General features: G+C 43.3%; 1 protein-coding gene across 1 annotated transcript; it reads left to right on the top strand.

The window, feature by feature from the left end:
- The first annotated feature begins 1861 nt into the window (after window positions 1-1861).
- Window positions 1862-26117, top strand: LOC138737288 (potassium channel subfamily K member 9-like). Its single transcript, XM_069888040.1, has 2 exons — window positions 1862-2147; window positions 25219-26117. Exons 1-2 carry the CDS (start codon window positions 1865-1867, stop codon window positions 26115-26117), a joined length of 1182 nt encoding a protein of 393 aa, XP_069744141.1. The 5' UTR covers window positions 1862-1864.
- The last annotated feature ends 1311 nt before the right edge of the window (window positions 26118-27428 follow it).

The following is a 27428-nucleotide window of genomic DNA, read 5'->3' as shown; positions in this document are numbered from 1 at the left end:
TAAATGTATGTGACAGGTCGATGGTTTTGCTGGATTGCCTACATAGAATTCTGTGAGGGTATGGTGTGTGCATGTAATTGTGTGCAATTATATTTATGTAACTCCACATGATTCTGTGTACATGTCACTCTCATCGTCTGCATTAGTTTGTACCCGTTTGCAGACTGTGCATGTACACGTGTGTTCCCAAGTCTATATGTAACCGTGTATTTGTGTGTAATCGTGTACAAGTGGGTGCACTGATGCACATGTGACGGCTAGTGGCTGATATTGTGTGCACATGTTTGCAATTGTATGTGTATCAAAGAGTGCGTATGTACTGTAGTGTGTCTCTACGCCATTGTGTGTATCCAAGTGTGTGTGTGGTAACAGCCTTGTACCTGTGCACAGATCGCTCTGTGCGTTCACTCAGCATTAATCTTCTCGCCAGGCTGGTTAAGTGTGTGCCTCACTCGAGATACGAGCAGGCTCGCAGCTCTGCCAGTCTTCTCAGCGCCCTCGACTGCAGAGTGAGAGCGACAGGGGCTCGATGTTAACTCTTTGAGAGAACTCGGCTGCTGACTCTGGGCACTTGTAGATCACAGTGGCGGGCTTTGTTGGGGGGGGGGGGGTCTCTGACCGTGGGGTAGATGCGGAGAGATGAGGGAGGTGCTGTACGAGGGGCGATGACCTCCGAATGATTGCCCCGCCCGGAGCTTCTCGGTCTTTACCGGTTGGATCCCGGCTGTTTGGTCTCGCAGACCTGGAGAACACAGAATGAGAACGTGGGTTTTATCAGCAACGCGCCGCAAGGAAGGCGAGAGCGGGGCTCCATCCACACAGAGGGAAACCTGGATCCCTCCGGGAGCTTAGCGCTTGTGGATCGGAATGATCAGTTCGTGAGGGGTAGGAATAAGAAGCCTCCTGAACGCACTTCTCGTTAATCGGGCAAGAACAGCTGGAAACAATTCATCTTAACCCAGGACAACCGATTCGGTTCAAGGAACAGGCGACACACCGGCAGGGTTACACTGCAGTCAAAGTTAAACCGGGGCCGCGGTAGGCACCGGATTCTCGGGGAGTTTATTCGGGGAAGGCTTGGGCATTTTTCTTTGCGGAGGGGGTTCCTCGTATCTGACAAGGCCCAGATTTAGGAATTGGGGTTTGAGTTGTCCAGAAACGGACTGGGAGGGGGGGGAGGGGGGGGAGGGGGGGGGGTTCTGGTTGAATGACCCCACCGGGTAGGATATTAACCATCCTCAACCAATGCAAACGTAATCTGCAGTGATTCCAACGCTGTATAAAACATCTCTCTCCTCTCCACCTCTATCCCCCCTCCCCAAAATAGCAAGCCATTCCAAACCAACCAAGGCTAAATCTTTCCATCCCATTCCGAACCGGTCTACTTAAATCCAGACCCAACTCACCTCTATCCAAGGCTCACTATCTCAATCCAAGTCACACCGAACCAACACAGCCGATCCCATCTAAATGGGGCTAACTTGGTCCAAACCAACGCACTCTCAACCTACCTTAACCAACCCAACCCTCCGCCCATAACCGCACCAATCCAAACCACGCCAAACCAATCCGTCCACCCCAAGGGAACTCAACCAACCCAAACCAGACGAGAAGCAAGCAAGCTCAGGTTGGTCCGGATCATCCATCTCAATCCAAACTGATCCAACTCAAGCCAACCCAATCCTACCCTGCGCGTGGGAAAGAATCCCAAACCACTTACAGGCATTCGTGGGTGGCACATTTATTTACTCTGTTGATTATTGCATTAAGACGCGTGCACGTCTCCGGGAGGCGCGCGACCCCGCGCGTCCCCGCGGCCGGGGGAGGCGGGGATGCGGCGAGCTGGAGCCGGGCTCTGGTGGCCATGAAGCGGCAGAACGTGAGGACTCTCTCCCTGATCCTTTGCATGTTCACTTACCTGCTGGTGGGCGCCGCTGTCTTCGACGCGCTCGAGTCCGACTTCGAGACCTCCCGCAAGCGGCTGCTGAACTCCAAGCGCATGGAACTGAGGAGCAAGTACGGCATCAGTGAGGAGGACTACCGGGAGCTGGAGTGGGTGGTTCTGCAGAGCGAGCCGCACCGCGCCGGACACCAGTGGAAATTCGCCGGCTCCTTCTACTTTGCCATCACCGTCATCACCACCATCGGTAAGAGGGGTCGGAAAGGGGGGAAACCGTCCCTGGGATATTTAGTAAGAGACGACCAAAGTTTTCTCTCCCTCCCCCCCCCCCAAAATGCATCCTTCAGAAAGTCTGGTCAGAGTGCCTTGTGGTCGGGATCATCTCCACATTCCGGCAGATCCCAGCTCATTCACCCCTGATGCGGCAGCTTTTATAGCACCCGCCTTCTGACTGACACCAGTGGCCCTGTATTTCCCCCGTGACCCGGGAAGGGGCAGTGAGAGTGCGAGGGGGTCCACTGTTCCATCGCCCTGACCCCTGGGCTGGAGTTGGCAGATGATGCGCCAACTCGAACCATTGATACTCTCAGTGTCCACAAAGTTGTCCCGATGGAGTGTTCGGAGAGTTATCCTGGCACAACACTCAGGGAGGGAATTGGGGGGTGGGTTACAAATTGAGGGGAGGGTGGGTTGTTCACTCCCCGGGAGGGAGGCGTTTTCCAACACTGTTTGCAGGTCCGTTATTCAAACATCAGTTAGATTCCTTTAGCAGTTAGATTGGTGATTTGGACGGGACTTGCTGGACGAGCCGTGAACCCCAGCCTGTGCCGATGTAGGACCCTGAGAGCAAGGGTCACGGGAACATTTCCTGGCACCTCCGTGTCAGCTCACGGTGGAGAGAACACCAATCACATCAGCTGGGACATTATCAACCATTAGAGAGGCACAGTGATGTACAGCACGAAAACGGACCTTCAGCCCAACCTCTCTGTGCTGACCAAGGTGCCTGTGTGAGCTCGTCCCATTGACCTGCATTCGGCCCCTATCTCTCTGAACCTTTCCTCTCCACGTCTCCGCCTCTTCCCCTGACAGACGGTTCCAAACACCCACTACCCTCAGTGTGGAAAATGTTACCCCCTCAGGTTCCCACTTTCAACCTCGGGATGTTATTGCCCTCAACTTCCTATGCTCCAGGGAGAAGAGTCCCAGCGTCTTATAATTCACCTTCTAGTCCCGCTAACATCGTCGTTTATCAAAGAAGGAACCGCCAAGGGACTGTGGGAAGTAATGGGACATTAGTGTCAATCAGAATGCGACGATCATTTAAATCAACTGCATCGGAGATTAATTACTTTGGACTGTAGGAATGATTATTAATATCGAATTGGAAGGTAGATTCCATTACATACTACGGGGTGAATTACATTGGAGAATTAGAACAGCTTTTTCGATTGTTTATTTCAAACTGTGAAATTAAATACCTTAAAGAGTGAAATTAATTACATCCTACCAGGGATTGATTATATGAAACCATATCAATATTACAATGTAGCAGGCGACTGTTGTCTGCTGGTTGGGAGAAATCACTGTTGGCCGAAAGCTCACCCAGCTACTGTTTACATGTGGGGTGAGTTTTTCCTTTCACCAATCTTTCTTGATCCCCACCAGCCTCTGAGTGAAAACAAGTTCTTCATCTCCTCTCTGGTTCTTTTGATTAATTTAATTCTGCATCAGCTGTTTCAGGTTCCAGTATTCTGATAAGACCATAAGCCATTGGAGCAGAAATAGGCCATTCAGCCCATCAAACTATCCCATCATTTAATCATGATCTGATCCACTCTTCCACTCAGATCCACTGCCTGGCCTTCTCCCCATTACCTCTGATGCCCTGGCTAATCAAGAACCCATCAATCTCTGCTTTAAATACACCAATGACCTGGCCTCCACAACCACCTGTGGCAACAAGTTCCACAGATTCCCTACCCTCTGGCTGAAGAAATTCCTACACATCTCTGTTCTTAGCGGACATCCTTCAATCCTGAAATGTGCCCTCTTATCCTAGACTCTCCCACCATGGGGAAATCAACCTTTCTACATCTAATCTGTCCATGCCTTTCAACATTCAAAATGTTTCAATGTTATCCTCCCTCATTCTCTCAAATTCCAATGAATACAGGCCAAGAGTTTTCAAATGCTCCCAATATGATCATCTTTTCATTCCTGGAATCATCCTAATGAAACTCCTTTGAACCCTCTCCAACATCAGCATATCTTTTCTTAAATGAGGAGTCCAAAACTGTTCATAATACTCCAGGTGAAGTCTCACCAGTGCCTTATAAAGCTTCAACGTCACATCCCTGCTCTTACATTCTATTCGTCTCAAAGTGAATGCCAGCATTCATAAGAGAAACTTATGGAAGAGGATCTTATTGAAACAAACTTATGAAAGGAAATAAGACCATAAGACATAGGAGCAGAAATAGGCTATTAAGCCCATCAAGTCTGCCCCACTATTTAATCATCAGCTGATCCTTTTTCAAACTCAGCCCCCACTGCCTGGCCTTCTCTCCATGGTCTTTGATGCCCTGATTAATCAAGATCCTATCAATCTCTGCCTTAAATACACCCAATGACCTGATAACAACTGCCTATGGCTAAGAAGGCTGGTTGTTTCCTCTGGCTAGGTGAGACTAGGTTTGACCACACTTGGAATTTTGTGTCCAGTCCTGGTCATCTCATTAAAAGATGGATGTGGAAGCTATGGAGAGAATGCAGCAAAGATTTACCAGAATGTTGCCTGGTTTGGAGAATGTGTCTTATGAGACAAGGTTAACAGGGTTTCTCTTTGGAGTGAAGAAGGATGAGAGGTGACTTCATAGAGATCTACAAGGTTATGACAGACAACATCTTTTTTTCTGGGACAAGAGGAGCAAACACCAGAGGACATCTGTATAAGGTGAGGCAAGGAAAGTTTAAGGAGCGAGATGTCCAGGGTAAGTTTTAAAAAAACCATCTGGAATGCATTGCCAGGGGTGGTGGTGGAGGCTGATACAATAGACAGGCACAAGGATACAAGAAAAAAATAGAGAGGTATGGTTGTGAGGATGGAGGTTTTGTTTGTTGAGTAGGTTTATACAGGTCAGCACAACATTGTGGGCCAAAGAGTCTATACTGTGCTGTAATGTTCAATGAATTTAACAAGTCCTTCATGCATGGAGGTTTAAAAAAAGCCCCATAGGATCCAAGGGAAACACAGATATTTGGAATACATAAATGCACTGGAGAGATTTAGAAGGTCATGCAACATCCAGGGGAAGTAAAGGATAATCATTGTTTTGAGCAAAATTATCTCCGTGGCATAAACTAAATGGCCAATGGGTTTCTGGGACAAGTGGGCTGTCAGCAGCAGGGTTCGGCACTTCATCCCTTGAATTTTCAGTTAATCTCAAGCATGGCAGCATCAAGCTACCATCAAAAAAGATCAAGCTACGATTGAGGAAGGTTTTGGACAGCAGGAAGAAATAGAAACTCATCAGGCAATAGGATCATCTATCAGGAACAGTTCTTTTACACATCTTAAAGCAGGATTAGCTACGTCAAACAGGTTAAATCCCCCAGTAGAACTTCAGAATAGAAGGCTGTTCTGCCCCTCAATCCTGCCACTCTCCCCTGCTTCAATATGATCAGGTAATGATGGAATTGCATAAGAATTTAGGAACATCAACCTTTGGCATTAAATACTCTAGATTTTACATCATTCTGCAAAATTAATTAAACCTGATTAATTAATTTTTGGTCACCTAACTAAATGAAAGATATCATTAAGGTAGAAAGAGTGCAGAGAAGATTTACTAGAATGTTGCCTGGACTTCAGGAACTGAATTACAGGGAAAGGTTAAACAGGTTCAGACATAATTCATTGGAGCAAAGAAGAATGAGGAGAGATTTGTTATAGGTATTTAAAATTATAAGGGGGGGAGTAGACAGTAAATGTAGATAGGCTTTTTCCACTGAGAGCAGGTGAAATACAAACCAGAGGACATGGGTTAAGAGTGAAATGGTAAAAGTTTAGGAGGAACCACACACACACAGGAGTGTGGAACAAGCTACCAGCTGAAGTGGTAAATGTGGGCACAATTTAACATTTAAGGTATGGATGGGATGGGTATGGAGGGCTATGGACTGGGTGCAGGTCAGTGGGACCAGGCAAAAAAAAAAAAAAATGGTTCAGCCCTGTTTGTGCTGTAGTGTTCTTTGGCTCAGGGATTCTATGCCTGCAAGATTAATTCCAGCAAATTATGTGATCAGAGGTCATCAGCATGTGGCGTCATTTGTATCCAAGCATGTGATTAGTCACATCGGCCAAAATATTAAGATCATAAAACCACAGGATAATTCAATGATAAATGTTGCAGATGCTGAAAATCTGAAGTAAAACATGCTAGAAGCACTCCATAAGGAAACTTCAGTCCTAAGAGAAACACTGAACATTTCAGGATGAAGAATCTTTGTGCTGAAATGAGCACGTGAAAATATATCAGCCTTTGATAATATTTAGATCAAACAAGAGTATTTTGATGGATGTGATTTCAAGATTAATTAGATCAGGTTCTGGGAGAGTGTAGGACAAGATGGCACAACTTCAGGATTGAAGGGTGTCTACTTAGAGCAGAAATGCAGAGGATTTTTTTTAAGGTAGAGGGTGGTGAATCTGTAGAGGGTGGAGGCCAAGTCATTGGGTGTATTTTAATTATTTTTTCTTTAGTAAATTTAGACATACAACACAGTAACAGGCCATTTCAGCCCATGAGTCTGGGTTTCCCCATTTACACCCAATTAACCTCCATCCCAGTACATTTTAAATGGTATGAGGAAACCCCATGCAGACATGGGGAGAGCATACAAACTCCTTACAGACAGTGTGGGATTCAAAACCTGGTCCCGATTGCTAGCTCAAAGGAGTTGTACCAACTGTGATAGGTTCTTGATTAGCCAGGGCATCAAAGGTTATGAGGAGAAGGTTGGGCAGTGGGGCTGAGTGTAAAAATAAGTCCACTCATAGTTAAATGCTGGGGGCAGGCCTAATTGGCTGAATGGCCTATTTCTGCTCCTATGTCTTTTGGTATTATTATCAACACAAAATAATTCAACTGCGTCATTATTTGCATCAAACCAGAGAATTGTTACATTAGATTCAGGTTTATTCATTCAACCTGCTGTATCGAACTTCACCTTGATTTAACTCAGGCTGTGGGATTAAATATACAAACAGAAAATGCTACAAACTCTTAACAGGTTAGCCACCATCCATAGAAAGTGAAACAGCATTAATATTTCACATTGGAGTGAAATACAAAAGTCTTCAGATGCCGTGATTGTAGTAAAAACACAAATGCTGGAGGAGCTCAGCAGGTCTTGCAGCATTCATAGGAGGTAAAGATATATTACTGATGTTTCAATACCTTGAAGAATGGCTCAGGCCTGAAACATCAGTTATATATCTTTTCCTCTTATGGATGTTACAAGATCTGCTGAGTTCAAGAATCTCTGTGGTTTTAATATTTCATGTTGATGACCCCTTGTTAGAACCAAGAATGAAGAAAAGAAGTTAATGTAATTCTCCCTGCTCTTCCTCCCTCCTTCACTGCTTCAGAGAACCTGTTGGCATTGTCTCTCCTTTGTCTGTTTCCAACCCACTAACTACTCCCCATCTTATGGCACATCTCCAGTAATGGAACACCTGTCCTTTCACCCCCCTCCCTTCCCACCATTACATGGGAAGCAGTGACTCACCCACACTTTGGCTACACCGAAAGTCCGCAGATCATTTTCACAAACCAGAGCATGAGAACAGTTAGATGTGCATTGGGTGGAGCGCATGTGTTCATTCGAGAGATACAACCAAGAGATGCTTACACTACAATTCTCCATCCACCACTATTAACTGCCCATCTATAGCTCCCACACTGTTATAAGGCCTAAAACAAAAGTCAAACAGTTCTCAGCACAAAAACAGGCCCTTCTGCCCACCTTGTCAAAACTGGTACTATTTGCTTATGTTCAGCCCATATCCCCTAAACCTCTCCTATTCAAGGGCCTGACTAAACATCTTTTAAACTCTACAGTTATACCTACCAACCACTTCTTCTGGCAGCTTATTCCACAAAACCACCACCCTCTGTGTGGGAGAGGTCCTTTTTAAATCTTTCCTCTCTCACCTTCAATCTATGACCTCAAGATCCAGTATCATCTACCTAGGGAAAAGTCAATTATCTTATCAATGCTCCTAATTATTGTTAAAAAGCTCTACAAGGTTCTCCCAACCCCTCAGCCTACCATGCTCCAGGGAGGAAAGGCCCATCCTGTCCAACCTCTCCTTTCCAATCAATCTAGCAACCTTCTCGTGCCTAATCTTAAGGGACAATGCTTCATCTGCTGCCTGGATCACCACAGCCTTCCATGTTTGAAGTTTATTTCAAATTCTCTAACTACAGGTAACTCGCTTTATCTCTCTGATTTAACTTCATAGAATCCTTGTCCTCACCTGAGCAGGGATGTTCCCATCATTCTCTTTTTGTTTTCCCTCCTGTTCACCACTGGGCACTCATTTTTAGATCTGATGAAGAGTCTTCAACGTGAACATTAACTCTCTTTCCACAGATGCTCCCTGAACTGTTGAATGTTTTTCAACACACTCTGTTTCTATTTAAAACTTCCAGCATTGCAGATTTTTTGACTTTCATTTATTGAAGGATAAATCAGAATATGATCTTCACTGTGTCAGACCAGGAGAATAAACTCCATCAAAGTGATGGATTCATTGTCCCAGTTGAGGGAAGCAAGATTTGAGTGAATCTGGTTAATTATAGCAGACTGGGACATGATTTGTTGGAGTTCAAGCAATTGATTATATCAGTTTGCAACATTGACTACACCAAACTATGGGATTAATTCTATCATATTGGGAGATTTATAAAACAGTCTGATTAATGCCATCACAATTACACCAGAATCTAGTAATAATTACTCTAGATTGTGGGACATCAGATGAGGGAATATTAGGTTAATTACAGGAGACTCAGGGATTGATAACAGCAAATTGTGAAATTAATCATGTCAGAGTGTGGGAATAATTGCAGCAAATTTTGGGATTAGTTATGCCAGATTAGTATAAATTGTAAGATTAATACCAGCTGTTGTGGGAGTAATGGAAAGGGCTGTGTTGATTAAACCCAGCTGTGGGGCAAGGTGGTTTGTCACACCAATCTATTGGATTAAGGAGATCAAATCAAAGTGCCTAGATGTGGCTCTTAGGAATGATGTAACGTGGATCAATTCTGCCAATTTTGGGAATAATTGCCATCAAGCTTTGTGATTTATTGTCTCCAATTGTGGCATTAATTATGACAGATCACTGATTAATTTGAACAGACTGGGTTGGCAAGGGTTAATTAAATCAGATTGCAGGAAAAACAGACTGAAATTAATTGTGTCAATTGAGGTATTAATCACATTGGATTGTAATATTAATTACATCCTATTGTGAGACTGGTATTCTCAAACTGTGGGATTAATTATATCCCATTGAGGAAATAATTGCATCATATGGTAGATTAATTACAACAGATTATGGAAACAATTATAATAGCGTTTTAGATTAGGCTGGGATTAGTTCTATCAGTTTAATGCAATCAAACTATGGGATTAATTACATACAATTGTGCTATTAATTACACTATACTATGGATTATTTAGATTAGAGAGTGGAATTAAATGCATCAAATGATGATATTAAATACACTATAGGGATTCATTATAGTTTATATTACAAGAATCATAGAAATATATGTATGAACATTTGTAGGGTGGACGGCCAGAACCTTTCTCTCCAGGTCAGGAGTAGCAAACACCAGAGGACATCTGTATAAAGTGAAGGGAGGAAAGTTTAGGAGAGATATCAGGGGGATATTTTTTTTACACAGAGAGTAGTGGGTGCCTGGAATGTCTTGCCAGGGGTGGTGGTGGAGGCTGGAACAATAGGGACATTTAAAAGACTCTGACAACCACATGGATGGAAGAAAAATAGAGGGTTGTGAGGTAGGGAGGGTTTTGTTTTTTTTGAGTAGGTTTATGTTGGTCAACGACGTAGGTTGAAGGGCCTGTATGGTGCTCTAATATTCTGTGTTAAAAGACCTCGGAATACAACAGAGAAGTAAAAAGACAGAAATGCTGGAGGAACTCTACATGTATCGCAACTCGTACCTTGAGGAAGAGCTCAGGCCTGAAACATTGGTTGTATTTCTTTATGTCCTATGGACGTTGTGAGATCTGCAGAGTTCCTGTAGCATTTCTGTGTTTTGAACTGCAATCACAGTGTCTGCAGACTTTTATGGTTCACTCCAAAAGAGCAGTACCCTACCTATTATTCCTGACCTTTGTGTAGAAACATATAATAAAAGGCATGATCTCAAAAGGAGGAGAAATTAGTAAGATGATTGAACAGTGTCAACATGGATTTATAAAAGGGAAATCGTATTTGAGTCACGTCAGCTCACGTTGTTCCTTTATGCAAGATGGACAGTAGGGAAAGGTAAGTAACTGCTGGCCTGTGGGCCTTGCATCGGTGGTCAGGGAGTTAGGGTAGAAAAACCCAAGGGACAGAATTTCTGTGATTCGTGAAAATCAGTTCAGATCTGATCAGATACTATTTATTGTCAAGTAATAAAACAGAGATGTCATTACACAAAATTGCCTTTAGTCTGCCATAATGCAGGCAAAGTTTCACCATTAGCATTGCTCGGAGCCCCTTACAGTCAGAGAAAGAGAAGCAAAAGAGAGATCCCCCCAGAGTCATTGAGTGCCCGTGGATTCGCCACCAACGCTTCCGCAGCTTCTGCAGCTGCACAGACTCCAGTTCAGTTCAAACCATTGGCAACCCAAGCTCCAGATCCAACCCTCCGACACAATGAGGATGCCTCAGCACCCAAGGCCCTTTGGGAGCCCTTCTTGCCCTCAGCACCCTCTCAAATCGCAGTTCCGATACGGTACAGGTATCAGGGCTGAGTCAATTTGGCTTTGTGTGGGAAAATCGTGACACGAATTCGAATGAGTATTTTGAGTGCTGTAATCCAGCCATTCTCAACATTTTTTTTTGGCTAAGGCCTCCTAGGACTCCGTTCAAAGGTTATGGCCCCCCTTCCCTGTGAAGCAGTCAAGTTTACTTGGTTTCTTCCATACTTGTTTCCTATTGATCTCTTAAGAAACATTAAAAAAAATATATGATTTCAGTCTGTGTCATGTGGCCACTGTTGAGAATGGCTATTGAAGACATTATCTATCTGGGCTTTAATAACACTTTCCATGTGAAGCTCACCAGTCCATGGCACTCTCCAACAACTGCACATGCACACATGCACCACCATACTTGGAACACTCATTTACATGGACCCACATAGTTGGCTGGTCCAGAGTGTTAAAGAATTTGCTGACTAACTAGATCCAAAACTGGCTTTGTGGTCAGATGATTTTCTGATTGGAAGTCCGTGACCAGTGGTATTCCAATAGGAAGATTTTTTGTGATGTGTATTGACAGCTTGTGCATTAAGTTAGGAAGCATGTTCTATGAGTGACAGGTTGATGGTGTTGTGGGTGGTGAAGAAGGTTGTCTAAGGTAGAAAGTTGAGCAGAGCATTGGCAGATGGAATTTAAGTCAAAGTTCAGATTTATTGTCAGAGTACATACATGACATGACATATAGCCCTGAGATTTTTTCCTGTGGGCCAGTTAGAATTTCTACTTATCGGTAATACAACAGGGTTTTGAATGTGAACCTTGTTGTTGCTGAGATATACAGAGATGAGATGAATGCAGTTTGAGAACTTCAGGTGATACCCTGGCCAGTAAAAGATTGACTAGGAAAGGTCCTCCAAGAAAATAACTCACAAGAACTTAAATTTGCTCACCCTCTCCACCTCTGATCCCTAATGGTCACTCAATCATACACCTGCAGTTGTTCCTTCCTGAAGTCAACAATCAGCTCCTTGGTTTTGGTGACATTGAGTGCAAGGTTGTTGTGAGTGCACCATGCAGCCAAGTTTTAAATCTTCATCCTGTATGGTAACTCGTTTCCCCTTTTTATTCAACCCACAACCATGGCATTATCAGTGAATTTTTAGATGGTGTTATTGTTGTTCCAAGCCACACAGTCATTGGTGTATAGCGAGTAGAGTAGGGGGCTAAGAATGCAGCCATGTGGTACTCTATCACTGATGGAAATTGTGGAGGAGATGTTCTTACCAATCCTCACTGGAGGTGAGCAAATCCAGGATCCATTTACGCAGTGGGATATTGAGGCCCAGGTCTTGGAGTTTGCTAATTAGTTTTGATGAGATGATGAGATGAATGCTGAACTGTAGTGGATAAAGAGCATCCTGATGTATGTGTCTTTGCTGTCTAGGTGTTCCAGGGCTTTGTGTAGAGGCAGTGAGATGGCATTGTTAAATCAACAAATCCAAGATGATGCACTTTCAAAAGTCAAATAGGTGTGGGACAAAACCAGTAAATGGTGGGGCACCAAGGACTGATGATGAACAGAGAGATCTTGGGGTCCGATTTCTTAGTTCCCTGAAAGTGTCCACAGTAATGGGGTGGTGAAGAAACGTTTGCTTTCAGAGGACAGAGCATGGAATGTACACACTAATAAGACCACGCTTGGAGTATTGTCTACAGTTCTGGCCACTACACTACAGTCAGGATGTGGTTACATGGGAGAGGGGGCAGAATAGATTCCCAAGAATGTGGCCTGGATTGGAAGACTTTAGAATGGGGAGAGATTGAAGAGGCTGAGCTTGTTTTTCCCCAGAATGATGGAGACTGAGGAGTGACCTGATAGAGTTAGATAAAATTGTAAGAGACAAAGAGAAGGTAGATATTCAAAATGTTGTCTTCCATGGTAAGAGTATCTAACATAAATGGGCATAGGTTTCAGGTGAGAGGAAGGGGTTTTGAGGGGAGTTTTTCACATAAGGAGTGGTTAATATCTGGAAATCACTACCAGACAAGGTGATAAAATCAGGTGCAATTACCACTGAGGTTTACCACTTGAAACAGACAAGGCATAGAAGAATATGGACATCATGAAGGCAACTGGAGTGAATATAGATGGGCAAAAGTTCAGCATACACATGATGGGTTGAAGTGACTGTTCTGTGTTGTCTGGCTCTATGATTCTGTATTGGTCTGTATTTTATAAGGTTACCAGAATGAGAGATGATCTGACTGCAGCATTACCAAATTCTCAGCAAAAACACAATGTCTGCTGGGTGGTGTGGGTCTTTGATGACTGCTGTTGTTCCGATGGCAATGTTCCCTGTAGATGTACTCAATAGTGGGGAGGGATTTGCCTATGATGTCCTGGGCTGTGACTACTACCTTTAGGAAGGCTTTATGCTCAGGGGTATTGGTGTTCCTGCACCAGACCGTGATGCAGCCAGTCATCAAACTTTCCAAATTTCTGTAGAAATATGCGAGGGTTTCTGATGTCGTACCAAACCTCTGCAAACTCCTGAGGAAGTAGAGGCACTGTCATGCTTTCTTCACAATGCCATTGGTGTTTTGGGTCCAGGAAAGATCCTCCCAAGAAATTAAATTTGCTCGAGGGGCTGTGATCTCCTTCTCCTATTTCTGATACTCTTGTGATATAGAAGAAGGCCATTTAGCCCATCATGTGCATACTTGTCCAAAATGAGCAACACAGCCGTGACCCACCCTCCATCAATGGGCTCACAACTCAGATCATCATTAACTGAAAAGAGGAGAAGAGAAGATCCACGAGGACATTACCGGGACTGGAGGGCTTGAAGGAGAGGGTGGATCAGGTGGGAAGTTTTTCCAGGAAGCGTAGAAGACTGACATGGGACTTTATAGAGCCCTGGTCTTTTCCCAGGGTAGCAGGGTGCCTTTGTCACTCAGAGGGCAATGGGTGTGTGGAACCAGCTGCTAGAGGAAATGGTAAAAAGTGGGGATCATTGTAACATTCAAAAAACATTGAAGCAGGGGCATGGATAGGAAGTGTTTAGAGGGATATGGGCTGAACACAGGCAAATAGGACTTGCTTGGTCAGCATGAATAAGGTGGCCCAAAGGGTCTGTTTCTGTGCTGTTGAATTCTCTGACCAAAATCCAATATAGGGAGGGTTTGTGTTCCCATCCTTCAGGCAGTGAAATACAGACTCCCTCTAGGCTCCACCCTCATTTTTTTTTCCTAATTTCTCCTCCCAACTATCTACCAGTCATCTTGCATCTCTGCTCCTTGGTTGTCAGCCTGTCTGCCCAGGGTAATCAGCTCTTCCTATCTCCTCTGGGCCCCTGTAGCAGACACCTCAGATAAATCTCCCCTCAACCAGCCTCACAACATGGTCTTTTGCTTCTTACGATATCTGTGTTAAATGATTTAAATGTGGGCAGATGACACAAATGGTTGGCGATAAGGGTCAAACTTCGGAAGAAGTTGCAAATTCCCAAATTGCAATGTAATTCAGGGAAGGCTGACTTTGGGCAGTGGGTATGTTGGGGTGTAAACAAGGAGGAGGTGAGTACTGAAGGAACTTGGAGGAGATGGCCAGGATTATACTGCCTGCAACTCTGGGCAATGTGGTGGCTACAAATGTAACCCGAGTGTTTTCCCTTATCATCTGAGACAGAGAATCTAAAAGGAAGATACTGATGGAGCAAAAGCAAATATTATAGTGCTCCAAATCTGAAATACAAACAGAAAATTCTGGAAGGTCTTGGCAGGTCAGGAGGCATCTGCAAAGAGTGAGAGAGACAGGGTTAATGTTTCAGATCAATGATTTGTAATAAGGACATGCCAGTTGAGGTACATAAAGCCATGGTGCTAGTTGCATGCCTGTTTAGTTGGACCAGGCAGGGGATAATCAACTCAAAAATGTGGAATTATCTCAGACTATGGGATTAATTCCATTTGAGGATGGGTTCATTTAAATCAACTATGGATTAATTCCATCAAAGAGCATGTGATTAGAAAACCAGAAGAGATTGGACAGTGTGTCTCTTCCCTCCGGAAGAATAAGACGGTCAAAGATCTGAAGGATGTTCTGATGAATATTGGACAGATGTAAAAGATGTGTCTAAGGAAAAATACTGAGAATGGAGCAAATCTGAAATCAAAATCAACATTGAAACACAAAAGTCTGCAGATACTGTGAATATAGTCCACACGCAAAAATGCTGGAGGAACTCGGCCTCAGGAGAACTCAAAATCAAGATTCTTCAGCTAGGACATAGAGTTGCACAGCACAGGAACTGGCCTCCCAGCCCTGTGTCTGCCTAACATGATGTCCAAATCAAACTGGAGCGCTACTGCTTGCACGTGATCCCACTCCCTCCACCCCCTGCAAACCTGTGTGTCTATCGAGAAGCTTCTTAAACACAGCCATTGTGTCTGGTTCCACCACTACCCCAGTCAGTCATTCCAAGCACCCATTGCTCCCTGTGTAAAAACTTGCCCACACAACTCCTTTAAACTTTCCCCCTATCACCTTAAACACATCTCCTCCGGTGTGTGACATTTTTACTCTGCGAGAAAGATTCTGACTGTCCACCCTATCGATGCCTCTCATTATGTTATAAACATTTATCAGACCCCTCATCAGCCTCCTGCACTCCAGAGAAAACAGACCAAGTCTATACAACCTCTCCCCATAACTCACCCTCTAATCCTGTTACCCCAGTGGTTCTCAACCTTTTTCTTTCCACTCACACACCACTTTAAGTATTCCCTATACCATAAGTGCTCTGCGATTAGTAAGGGATTGCTTAAGGTGGCATGTGGATGGAAAGAAAAAGTTTGAAAACCACTATTTTTATTGTCCTTAATTGACTCGTTATGTGCACAGCTTGAGAACTCCAAAGGAAATGGGGCAATGACAATTTTTCTCAAGTAAAATATTTCAGTAACAATTGGGTCTAGAGCAGTGGTTCTCAACCTTCCCTTCCCACTCACATACCACCTTAAGCAATCCCTTACTTATCACAGAGCACCGATGGCATAGGGATTACTTAAAGTGGTATGTGAGTGGGGGAAAAAAAGGTTGAGAATCACTGATCTGAACCAAAGTTTTGTACAGCTCTGTTGAAACATTCCTGGGGACAGGGCTACATCTTTGAACTCCTTCCAGGAAGCTGAAGGAGCTCAGGCATGGAGAATACTCAAGACTGAAATTGAAAGATATGTAAGGAAAATGGGGATGGAACAAGAAGACAGGTGGGATGGGAAGTAGATGGGGCAGGAAGGCAGTTGAGGCAGGAAAGGAGATGGGGCGGGAAGGGGGATGGGGCGGGAGGGGGGATGGGGCGGGAGGGGGGATGGGGCGGGAGGGGGGATGGGGCGGGAGGGGGGATGGGGCGGGAGGGGGGATGGGGCGGGAGGCGGGTGGGGCGGGAGGCGGGTGGGGCGGGAGGGGGGTGGGGCGGGAAGGGGGTGGGGCGGGAAGGGGGTGGGGCAGGATGGCAGGTGGGATGGGATGGTAGGTAAGGCGGGAAGGGGTGGGGCAGGAAGGTGTGTGAAGCGGGAAGGCGTGTGGGGCAGGAAGGCAGATGAGACAGGATCAGGATATAATTGGCTTGAGACCTGAATGGCCTATTCCTGCTTCCATTTTAATTTTTTTAAGCATTTCCAATGTAGAAGGTGTGGGATTGCACCAATAATTGTCATAGTCTTTGCTTCTGCTTTGAGTTATGGATGCTTCATGCCACAATAATTTGGAGAGCAGACACTTCCAAGATGCAACACAACACCCAGTCATTACTTTTCAGGTATCACTTGGTGTCTCCGAGTCAGATGGTTGTGGGTTCAAATCCCACTGTAGATGCCCGAGAGTCTATTACTGACTGACACAGCAGTGAGGTCATGGGCACTGTACAGAATACAGAGAAGGAGGTCATTGCTGTCTTAAGGGAAATCAAGATGGATAAATTCCCTGGGCCTGACAAGATATTCTCTTGGACCTTAAAGGAGGCCAGAGCAGAAATTGTATGGGCCCTAGCAGAGGTATTTAAAATGTCCTTAGACACAGGTGAGGTGCTAATATTATGGAAGGCAGCTAATGTTGTTCTGTTGCTTAATCCAGGTAACTATAGGCCAATGAGCCTGCATCAGTAGTGGATAAGTTGGTGGAAGGATCCTAAGAAATCAGATATAGAAGTATTTGTATAGACAGGGACCAATTAGGAAAAGTCAACATGGCTTTGTATGTGGTAGGTCATGTTTACCAATCTTTTGGAGTACCCTGAGTAGTTTATGGTGAGGGTCAGGGTTTCTGTCTCCACAGATGCTGCCTGGTCTGCTAAGTGTTTCCAGCATGGTTGTGTTCTGCACTAGACCCCAACACCTTCTGTTCTTTCCATTTTTTAGTACCTGTATCCTGGCATAAACTACCTGAGCGCTATTTTGGGTCAACCTCGGGCAATCGGTGTAGCAATTTCTCTTGCGGGCCTGACTGCCTGTTAGCATTCTTCGCAGCCCTATCTGAGCTTCCAAAATAAGCACAGTTCAGTCTACTGCAAGACTGTCTCGGGCTCCTTTTCACCAAAATTAGACCCTGGGAGAACTATTCAAGCAAATATGTGAGAACAACAGATCTCACCACTGTTATTTTATACTTGCAGTGGTATTTTTGTTACAATCACCAGTTCAATTACTACTTCAGTCTGTTAAAAATAATACATTAACCTCCACTTCAAACAGACTTTGAACTCATGAAATCTAGAAGTAGGTACCATAGCAACTCCAAAACATCTCTGTTCATTTAAGTCTGTGCATCACTTATGAAAAAGCTCAGCTTGTAAATGAATTTCTTTTCTTGGTAGGTCAAGCCCCGATCCTGCACCCACCTTCCAAGATGCAGTGGAGCAGCCTCATTTGGAAGCACATGTAATTGGAGAATCCATTTCATTGGATCTGGTTGTTGGTAGCAACGCCAGCATTTATTATCCATCCCTTGAGAAGGTTAGAGGTGTGCTGCCTTCTTGAACCACTCCAGTCCCTCTGAAGAAGGTGTTTCAACTGTCCATTGGACAGTCCATATTTAGAACACCCAGTACATCACAGTACAGGCCCTCCAGCCCACAATGTTATGTTGACCTTTAGATCCTGTCTCACTCATAACCCTCCATTTTAAATCCCTCCATATGTTTGTCTAGCGGTCTTTTGAAATTCACCAATGTACCTGACTCCACCACTGACCCAGGTATTTCATTCCATGCATCAATCTCTCTCTGGGTAAAAAAAAATCTTCCTCTAATATCTCCCTTTAACTTTCCACCCATTACCTTAAAGCCCATGCCCTTGTGTATTGAGCAGTGTTGCCCTGGGAAGGAGGTGCGGGCTGGCCACTCTATCTATTCCTCTTAATATCATGTCTCTTTTCATCCTCCTCTCCAAAGAGTAAAGACCCAGCTCTAATCACTGCCCTGCGAGGGGGAAAGTTTAAAGGAGATATATGTGACAGGTTCTTCCACGGAATGGTAGGTGCCTGAATTGTGCAGCCTGGAGAAGTGGCTGAAGCAGATATGAAAGCAATGCTTAAGAGGCATTTAGACAGGCTCCCCAACAGGCAGGGGGCACAGAGGGACATGGGCCACACGCAGGCAGATGTGTCATTTAAGTTGCCAGCATGGTCTGAGTCTGAATTAGGTTTATTGTCATGAACGTGTCACTAGATTTGTTATTTTGTGGCAGCAGTATTGTGCGTTACAGGTGGAAAATTACAGTTGCTATAAATTACTTTTATGTAAATACTCTATTTAAAATTAAATAATTAGTGCGAAAGAAGAGAAAAATATGAGGTAGGGTCTGATGTTATTGTCCATTCAGAAAACTGATGGCAGAGCAGCAGAGCAAGACCTGTTCCTGTACCTTACTGTTCTGGGTTTAAACCCTGTGCCCTGGATGTTTCCTTTACATTCATCAAATTCATTTTAGAGAGCCATGATTGGTTCTAATTCAGAGAAGGGATTCCAAATCTGTTCCTTTCATTGCAGGGAAATGGAACAAAAATGTTGTGAAGAAAGGGTTGATGTTCGATCCTTTTGCCAGTACTGTATAGATAGAGCATCAGTCCATGGCACAAGTCACCAACCAGAGGAACTTCACCCCTGGCTCTATTCTCTTTTTTAAAAATTTTTCCCCCCATAAATATACATATCAAAATTCTCCATACATATATATATATCTATATATATCTATATATATAGATATATATATATATATCTATAGATATATATATATATATATCTATAGATATAGATATATATATATATCTATAGATATATATATATATATATCTATAGATATATATATATATATATCTATATATATCTAGATACAGATATATATATATATATCTATAGATATATATATATATATATCTATAGATATATATATATATATATCTATATATATCTAGATATATATATATATCTATATATATCTAGATATATATATATATATCTATATATATATCTATATATATATATCTATATATATATATAGATATATATATATATCTATATATATATCTATATATATATAACTTTTTCTTACAAAACAAAACACAACAGTTTCCCCCTCCCCACTCACTTTACAGTATAAAACCATACACTGTCAGGGCTTACATTTGGGTTAAGAAAAGAATATCTTTGTTGGGGAGATCACTTAAATTTTTATAATAATAGCACCTTTTTATAATGTTTGGGACCCTATATAATCCAAATATGGTTGCTATATTTTTATAAATATGTCATATTTGTTCTTTAGATTGTCAATTTTTTTTTCCCACATGTATACAACCGCTCACCTCTGTCTTCCATCATGCTGTCTGTAGAGGGGAGTCAGATTTCCAAGTAATTGCAATATACTTCTTAGCCACAGCTAAAGCTATTTTAACAAATGAAATTTGGAATGTAGTTAGTGTATTACTTATTTCAATAAAATTACCCAAATGATAAAGGTCCGGGTAATCCACAAAGGCCATCATGTTATCCTTGGAATATTTCAGTAATATCCTTCCAGAAGGATCTCACCTTCACACACAGCAATGTTATATGTACAAATGTTCCTATTTCTGACCCACACCTAAAGCACATCTCCAATATTTCCTATTTTAATTTGTGTAATTTCTGTGGTGTGAGGTATAATTGGTGTAGGATATTGTATTGAAATAATCCATATCTTGCATTTATAATGGACATCATACTATCCAAATGCTAATCAGACCGGCATCTTTCCACTATTGCAACACCTAGATCTGACTCCTCTCTCCCTCGATCTCTCCCCCTCTCGATCTCTCCCCCTCTCGATCTCTCCCCCTCTCGATCTCTCCCCCTCTCGATCTCTCCCCCTCTCGATCTCTCCCCCTCTCGATCTCTCCCCCTCTCGATCTCTCCCCCTCTCGATCTCTCCCCCTCTCGATCTCTCCCCCTCTCGATCTCTCCCCCTCTCGATCTCTCCCCCTCTCGATCTCTCCCCCTCTCGATCTCTCCCCCTCTCGATCTCTCCCCCTCTCGATCTCTCCCCCTCTCGATCTCTCCCCCTCTCGATCTCTCCCCCTCTCGATCTCTCCCCCTCTCGATCTCTCCCCCTCTCGATCTCTCCCCCTCTCGATCTCTCCCCCTCTCGATCTCTCCCCCTCTCGATCTCTCCCCCTCTCGATCTCTCCCCCTCTCGATCTCTCCCCCTCTCGATCTCTCCCCCTCTCGATCTCTCCCCCTCTCGATCTCTCCCCCTCTCGATCTCTCCCCCTCTCGATCTCTCCCCCTCTCGATCTCTCCCCCTCTCGATCTCTCCCCCTCTCGATCTCTCCCCCTCTCGATCTCTCCCCCTCTCGATCTCTCCCCCTCTCGATCTCTCCCCCTCTCGATCTCTCCCCCTCTCGATCTCTCCCCCTCTCGATCTCTCCCCCTCTCGATCTCTCCCCCTCTCGATCTCTCCCCCTCTCGATCTCTCCCCCTCTCGATCTCTCCCCCTCTCGATCTCTCCCCCTCTCGATCTCTCCCCCTCTCGATCTCTCCCCCTCTCGATCTCTCCCCCTCTCGATCTCTCCCCCTCTCGATCTCTCCCCCTCTCGATCTCTCCCCCTCTCGATCTCTCCCCCTCTCGATCTCTCCCCCTCTCGATCTCTCCCCCTCTCGATCTCTCCCCCTCTCGATCTCTCCCCCTCTCGATCTCTCCCCCTCTCGATCTCTCCCCCCACCTCTGTAAACCTGGTTTTGCTCTTTCACTATGGAGAGCAAAGTACATTTTGGATACAAATTTAGGTGTATTTCACCAGCCAAATCGTTCGTTTCATCTCATTAATTTCAGGTGGGGCCAAGTTTAGACCTCATCTTTCTCTCAAGAACGATCTTAACTGGAGAAAGCAGAAGAAAATCCCATTAGCTACTTCATACTAATTCCATAATTGTTCAGAAGACATAAGAGATCCTTCCCTATAGCGATCATCAAAATATTTTATTCCTTTGTCATATCCTAAATTCAATATTTTGTTATCCAGATTCATAAACAGTAGTACATTTTTACATAATGCTGTGTTCAGTGATATACCTGCTTTTCCATTTCTGTAAATCTTTTTATATTTTTTTCTAGTAGAGGAATATAATTAAGCATATGAATTCTGTAAATCATTATCTGTCATTATTCTTAAGTATTTAATTCCATGCTTCTATTTAAATCTAATACCTTTTAATATCTTTCATAATCAAAGTTTTGCATTGGCATTATTTCATTATTGTCCCTATTTATTTTATATTCCAATATCTTTACACATTTTTCTAATATTGTTTGTAATCTTATCAATGACTCAGCTGGGTCAGACATGTATAATAGCAAATGAACTAATCCATTCAATATGTTTGTAGTGTGTTATATTGCAACTTTGAAGCCCTTAATATCTAGATCTCTTCTAATCGTCTCTTCCAGAGGTTCAATAGCTAGTATAAATAATGCTGGAGATAGGGGACACCCTTATCTACTTGATCTAATCGAGGTAAAAATAGATGACATTTAATTATTGGTTATCATTTTAGCTTGTGGCTTACGATAAAGAATTTTTATCCAATTTATAAATTTCCTCCCTTTTCCAAATTTTTCCTATCTTTTATATAAGAAAGACAATTCTAGTCTGTCAAATGCCTTTTCTGCATCTAAAGAAATAGTTATATTTGGGTTCAACTTCAATTTTGCCATATGTATTTTATTGAATAATTAGACCATTTGAAATTGCCTTCCTTTAACAATCCTACCTGATCTAGATGTATTAATTTTGGTAAATACTCACCCAATCTATTAGCTAGTGCCTTTGCTATAACTTTATAGACTGCATTCAGGAGTGATATAGGTCTGAATGATGATGTTTTTAGTGGGTCTCATCCTTTCTTCAGTAGCAGTGTAATTATAGCAGTTGAAAAAGTTTCCGGGAGGGTTTGAGTCTCCATTGCCTGGTCCAACACATGGTCCAACACATCAAAAGAGGCATCAATAAATCTTTAATTTGTCTATAGAACTCAGGAGGGAACCCATCTTCCCCCAGGGACTTATTAGCTTGTAAACTTCCTAGAGCTTTCTGTATTTCTTCCCTTGTAAAAGGTGCATCTAAGTCATTTTTTCTATCTCTTCTAGTTTAGGAAGTTCAACATTTGGTAAAAATTCTTCCATTTCATTTTAATCTCCTACTAATTCTGATTTATATAGTATTGTCTAAACATATTATTTATTTTGTTTTGATTGTATGTTTTAGTATCACTTTCTGCTTCCATTAAATTCATCATTCTGAATGACTCCTCTGCTTTAACCTGCCAAGGTAACACTTTGTGTGCCCATCCTCCTAGCTCATAATATTTTTGTTTAGTTTTTAGTATAATTTTTTCCATTCAATATGTTTGTAGTGTATTAAATTGTAACTTTTTATTCTCTAATATTCTACACTTTTTCTTATGTTCTTGATATCTTTTTCCAATTTTGTTTTATCCTTCTCTAAACCTTCCATGTCTCATATATATTCTCTCCTGAGATTTTTAGTTTAAGAAATAATTTGTCCGCTCAGATAAGCTTTAAGTGTTTCCCATATTAGGAAACTATTATCAGTGGAAGGAAGATTATTTTCACAAAATATTTCTTCTGTCTCTTAATAAATTCACAAAAATTCTTCCTCTTTAATAATGTAGCATTCAGGCATCATTCATACATACTTTCTTGCTTTTCCATTACTATAATAGTTAACATTGACGGCAAGTGGTATGTTAAAAATCTTGCCAAATACTCCATTTCTACCACCCTACTTTGTAGCTGGGCAGACATTAAAAATAAGTTAATCCTTCTATATGAATCATGTACCCTTGAATAGAATGAGTACTCTTTTCCTAAGGGGTTGAACTACCTCCACATATCAATTAAATTTAAATCCTTCATAAATGATAATGTAATTTTTGCAGCTTTCACCCTTGTCGTTCTGGCTGATTTGTCCAATATTGGATTGAAACAAAAATTGAAATCTCCTCCAATCAATATATTTTGTCTTCCCACTGAAGTTTTTTTTAAAAAAAGATATCCTTCTTAAGACTTCATTGTCATAATTTGGGGCATAAATTTTCACAAATGTCCATGATTCTACATAAATTTTACAATGTGCGATTACAAATCTTCCATCTTGATCAGTTAAAGTCTCTTCTATTATTATTTGTATATTTTTATTAATTAAAATTGCTCTGCCTCTTGCTTTTGATCCAAATGAAGATGATATTACTTGTTCCACTCAACCTCTTTTTAATTTTGCATGTTCCAGTTTGATAAGTTGTGTTTCTTATAAAAAGACTATATCTTGCTTTGTTCACTGGCCCATTAATTCCAAATAAATTTTAATGTTCTATCCATAATCGTCTTTAAAACAATATATTTTTAGCTGTAAAATCTCTTTAGCTCTTTAAATAATAGTGATCCTTTCCCTTTAAGAAAAACACACAACGTCCCTGCCCCGACAATGACGTATACATAGAGCCCTGAAAGCCCATGAAGAAAGCCCGCGGAATCTCTCGAGGAAGAAGAACCTCTCTCTTTAGCACCATCTTTTTTTTTGTTACTCCTTTCCAGGTGCTATTCTCCTCCTTAGACCCAGCTACTACTTTTCCCAGATTTTTCCCCTTTACTGAGCTCTCCATGTACACTTCTACACACTTTACTTTTTAACAATAAATACAAGACAGTTTTGTAAAAATAAAAAAAACTATTTTTACTTAATTCCATGAAAAATATTTTCACAATCCTCTCCCTTGGCAACCTTGATTTTTTTTTTCCTTTATATACTTCATAGAAAATTTTCCTTCTTGTTCTTGAAAAATCACCAGTTCCCTTCTGTTACGTCGACCCTCAAAGTTGCCGGATATATCATTGTTTCAGGTTTTTAACACTCCTGACTTCAAATTTTTTTCTCTGGGCTAAAATCTTGAAAAAATACCTTTTCACAATCAATGTCGAGTGGGCCATTATACTGCTAAGTAGTCATATGTTGCTCCCAGAATTATCTCCTGTTTTTGGTCGCTTAAAATTCTCACCAAAACTGGTCTTGGTCTCTGATCGCCAGCTCTTCCGGGTTCAAGAGTTCAGTGAGCTCTCTTAATATGCAGTTTTTTCCTAAATTTGTCTTCTCCCAACTCTTGTGGGATCCATTTTTGAAAAAAGTTCACGTCTTCTCTGTCCTTATGATAAATTTTGTCAAGCAGTCCTTGTTTATCCGACTCCTATTCTTTGGATATTTTTTCCAAAGTTTCAAGTTTCTCATGTATTTTCGTCAATTCAGACTCTGCTCGACCCATTCTCTCCATTAGGTCTTCAACGATTTCTTTTATTTCGATCAATTTCTCTGTCATTATCTCTTATGAGACACTTATGAATCGGTTACTCAAATTCTCCATTTTTTTCCAGGATGATGCTCAGTTTTTGACCCGACTCTGCTAGTCCCGTCACCATTTTTGCACTGTTCCTTTTCGGACTTTCACCCGATATTCCCAGTTGAATAAGCGTTTCTTCAAGCTAGTTTTATTCAGTTTTGATTAAATAAATCTTTATTTTTAAGTTTTGACCATCTATTTAAAAATCTTCATGAAGAGCTCAACCAAAACACATCTGTCTAGGTCCTTTGCATAGCCATGCCCCCCCCCCCAACCCCCTGGCTCTATTCTCACGTGGTTTTGAGGGACGGTGCATTAGCCCTCTGTCCTAACAACTGGTCCCTTGTCTGTGCTCCACAGGTTATGGTCATGCTGCCCCTGGGACCAATGCTGGCAAAGCGTTTTGCATGTTCTACGCTGTCCTGGGGATTCCACTGACACTGGTGATGTTCCAGAGTCTGGGAGAACGCATGAACACCTTCGTTCGATACCTGCTGAAGAGGATAAAGAGATGTCTGGGGATGAAAAACACAGAGGTGTCCATGGAGAATATGGTGACGGTGGGGTTCTTCTCATGCCTGGGCACACTGTGCATAGGAGCTGGGGCATTCGCACACTTTGAGGACTGGACCTTCTTCCACGCTTATTATTACTGCTTCATTACTCTGACCACCATCGGCTTTGGGGATTTTGTGGCTCTGCAGAACAACGAGGCCTTGCAGAAGAGGCCTCCCTATGTGGCCTTCAGCTTCATGTATATTCTGGTTGGGCTGACTGTGATTGGCGCCTTCCTCAACCTGGTGGTCCTCAGGTTCCTCACCATGAATTCTGAGGACGAAAAGAGGGATGCGGAGGAACGTGCCGGGAATAAGGAGCACATGGCTACAACCGTTGGGGAGGACATTCCAAGCAGGAGCTCTGCACTATTACCTGGAGAAGCTGGCCGGAGGAGTAGCAACCTGATACCCCTGATGGAGGGGGAGGTGGAGATCAGTGTGCCGGGGCTTGTCTCAGACATTGACTCCCTTTGCTCCTGTATGTGCTACAGATCCCAGCCATGTGACAGTCCCACTGGGTCCCACCCTCACTCCTTGAGGGCCCACAACAACCCCATCTACTTGAACTCCATCTCTTTCAAGGTGGATGAGATGTCGCTGAGCGCTGGCGAGCGCCTCGCCGTCTCCTCCCCGGGCAGCTGCATCTTCCTGGGGTGCCAAGACCCTGGTCGGCACCTGCAAAGCCGACGGAGATCAGTGTGAGCTCACTGCATGCACACCAGCTGGAGATTGCTCATTGCATTGGCAGACAACAGCATGGCAACAAATGCCAAAGAAAAATAGCATGGCTATTGCACATAAAGCTGAGAAACAGCTCGTCTGTGCTACTTGGTGAGGGGTGAAGGCCCAGAGAGATTGGTCGGAAGGTGCCAAGGTGTCTGTGCAGCACACACCTCCTGTTCAGGAGTCACAGAGGTCAACCTTGCTCCTTCTAGTCCAAGAAGAGGTTAGGACGAACTTCCCTGCAGCCAGAATTAGATTGTCCAATGAGACAGCTGGCTCAGCTGATGATTCATGGTTCTTCTGGGTTTGCCCAGTATTACACCTGTGCTTTAGTTTACATGTCACAGGAACCAATGATTGACTTGTGCCCATGGGTAATAGTACCATTGGGGTTATGTTACTGACGTGGAGGCTGTGGCATGTAATACAGAGGTACGATTTCATGAGCTGCGAAGTGTGAATCTGAAGCTCCAAATGGGCAAGGCACCTAAATAGAACCTCAGATGCATGGTGATCTGCAAAGCTTGATGATCTGGAGTCAAGAGTTTGAATCCCTCTCTGGCAAATGGGGAACGGAAACACAAATAGTTCTGGAGATCTGGAGTGAATGTTAGTCATGGTGACAAGTGACCATGTCCACCAGCAGATTGCACAGAAACCCTCAGGGTGGCCAATGCTCAGACTCAGCCGGCCCTGCCTGTGACTGTAACTGCCCTGGGCAATGGCTGAGCAAGACACTGGGTTGGGGTAGTTGTGGAAGGACAGGAAACCTTGGCCTCGCCAGCAGAGTCCAGGACAGAATCTCAGAGGTGGGGAAGGGGTGTGTGAACACTTCTGGGCACATCGCACTGCTTGATTTCTCACAACTCACAGTGGACCTCCTCACAACTGATCCACCATTTGTCCCAATTGCAGTGGAGGCACTTGTACCAACTCTGTTGGTCCTGATTTAGTCTGCGTTGGGCTGGACTGAGGCAGTCTAATGGTCTTGGTCGCACTGGAGGGCTGGATCCCTCAGGACTTGAGCCCTTGGCTAGGGTTCCAGAGGTGGGTGGATAGCTGTGGAGGGCTTTAACCTGCAGCTGATGGCAAGAGAGGCCAAGCCTCACTGCCACCTCTCCCTTGCCTGACTTTCCCCAGGACTCTCCCTCATGGGGAAGCCTTGGTGGGGTGTGGGGTGTTGGATGATTGTCATGGGGAAGTCTTGATGGGGTGTGTGGGGATTCTCATGGGGAAACCTCGGTGGAGTGTGGACTGTTGGGGAAGTCTCATGGGGAAGCCTCAGTACGT

The sequence above is a fragment of the Narcine bancroftii genome, chromosome 6 (genome assembly GCF_036971445.1).
Source record: "Narcine bancroftii isolate sNarBan1 chromosome 6, sNarBan1.hap1, whole genome shotgun sequence".
Taxonomy (NCBI): Eukaryota; Metazoa; Chordata; class Chondrichthyes; order Torpediniformes; family Narcinidae; genus Narcine; species Narcine bancroftii.
Note: the sequence above shows the minus strand (reverse complement) of the source record. Positions and strands in the feature narration are given on the sequence as shown.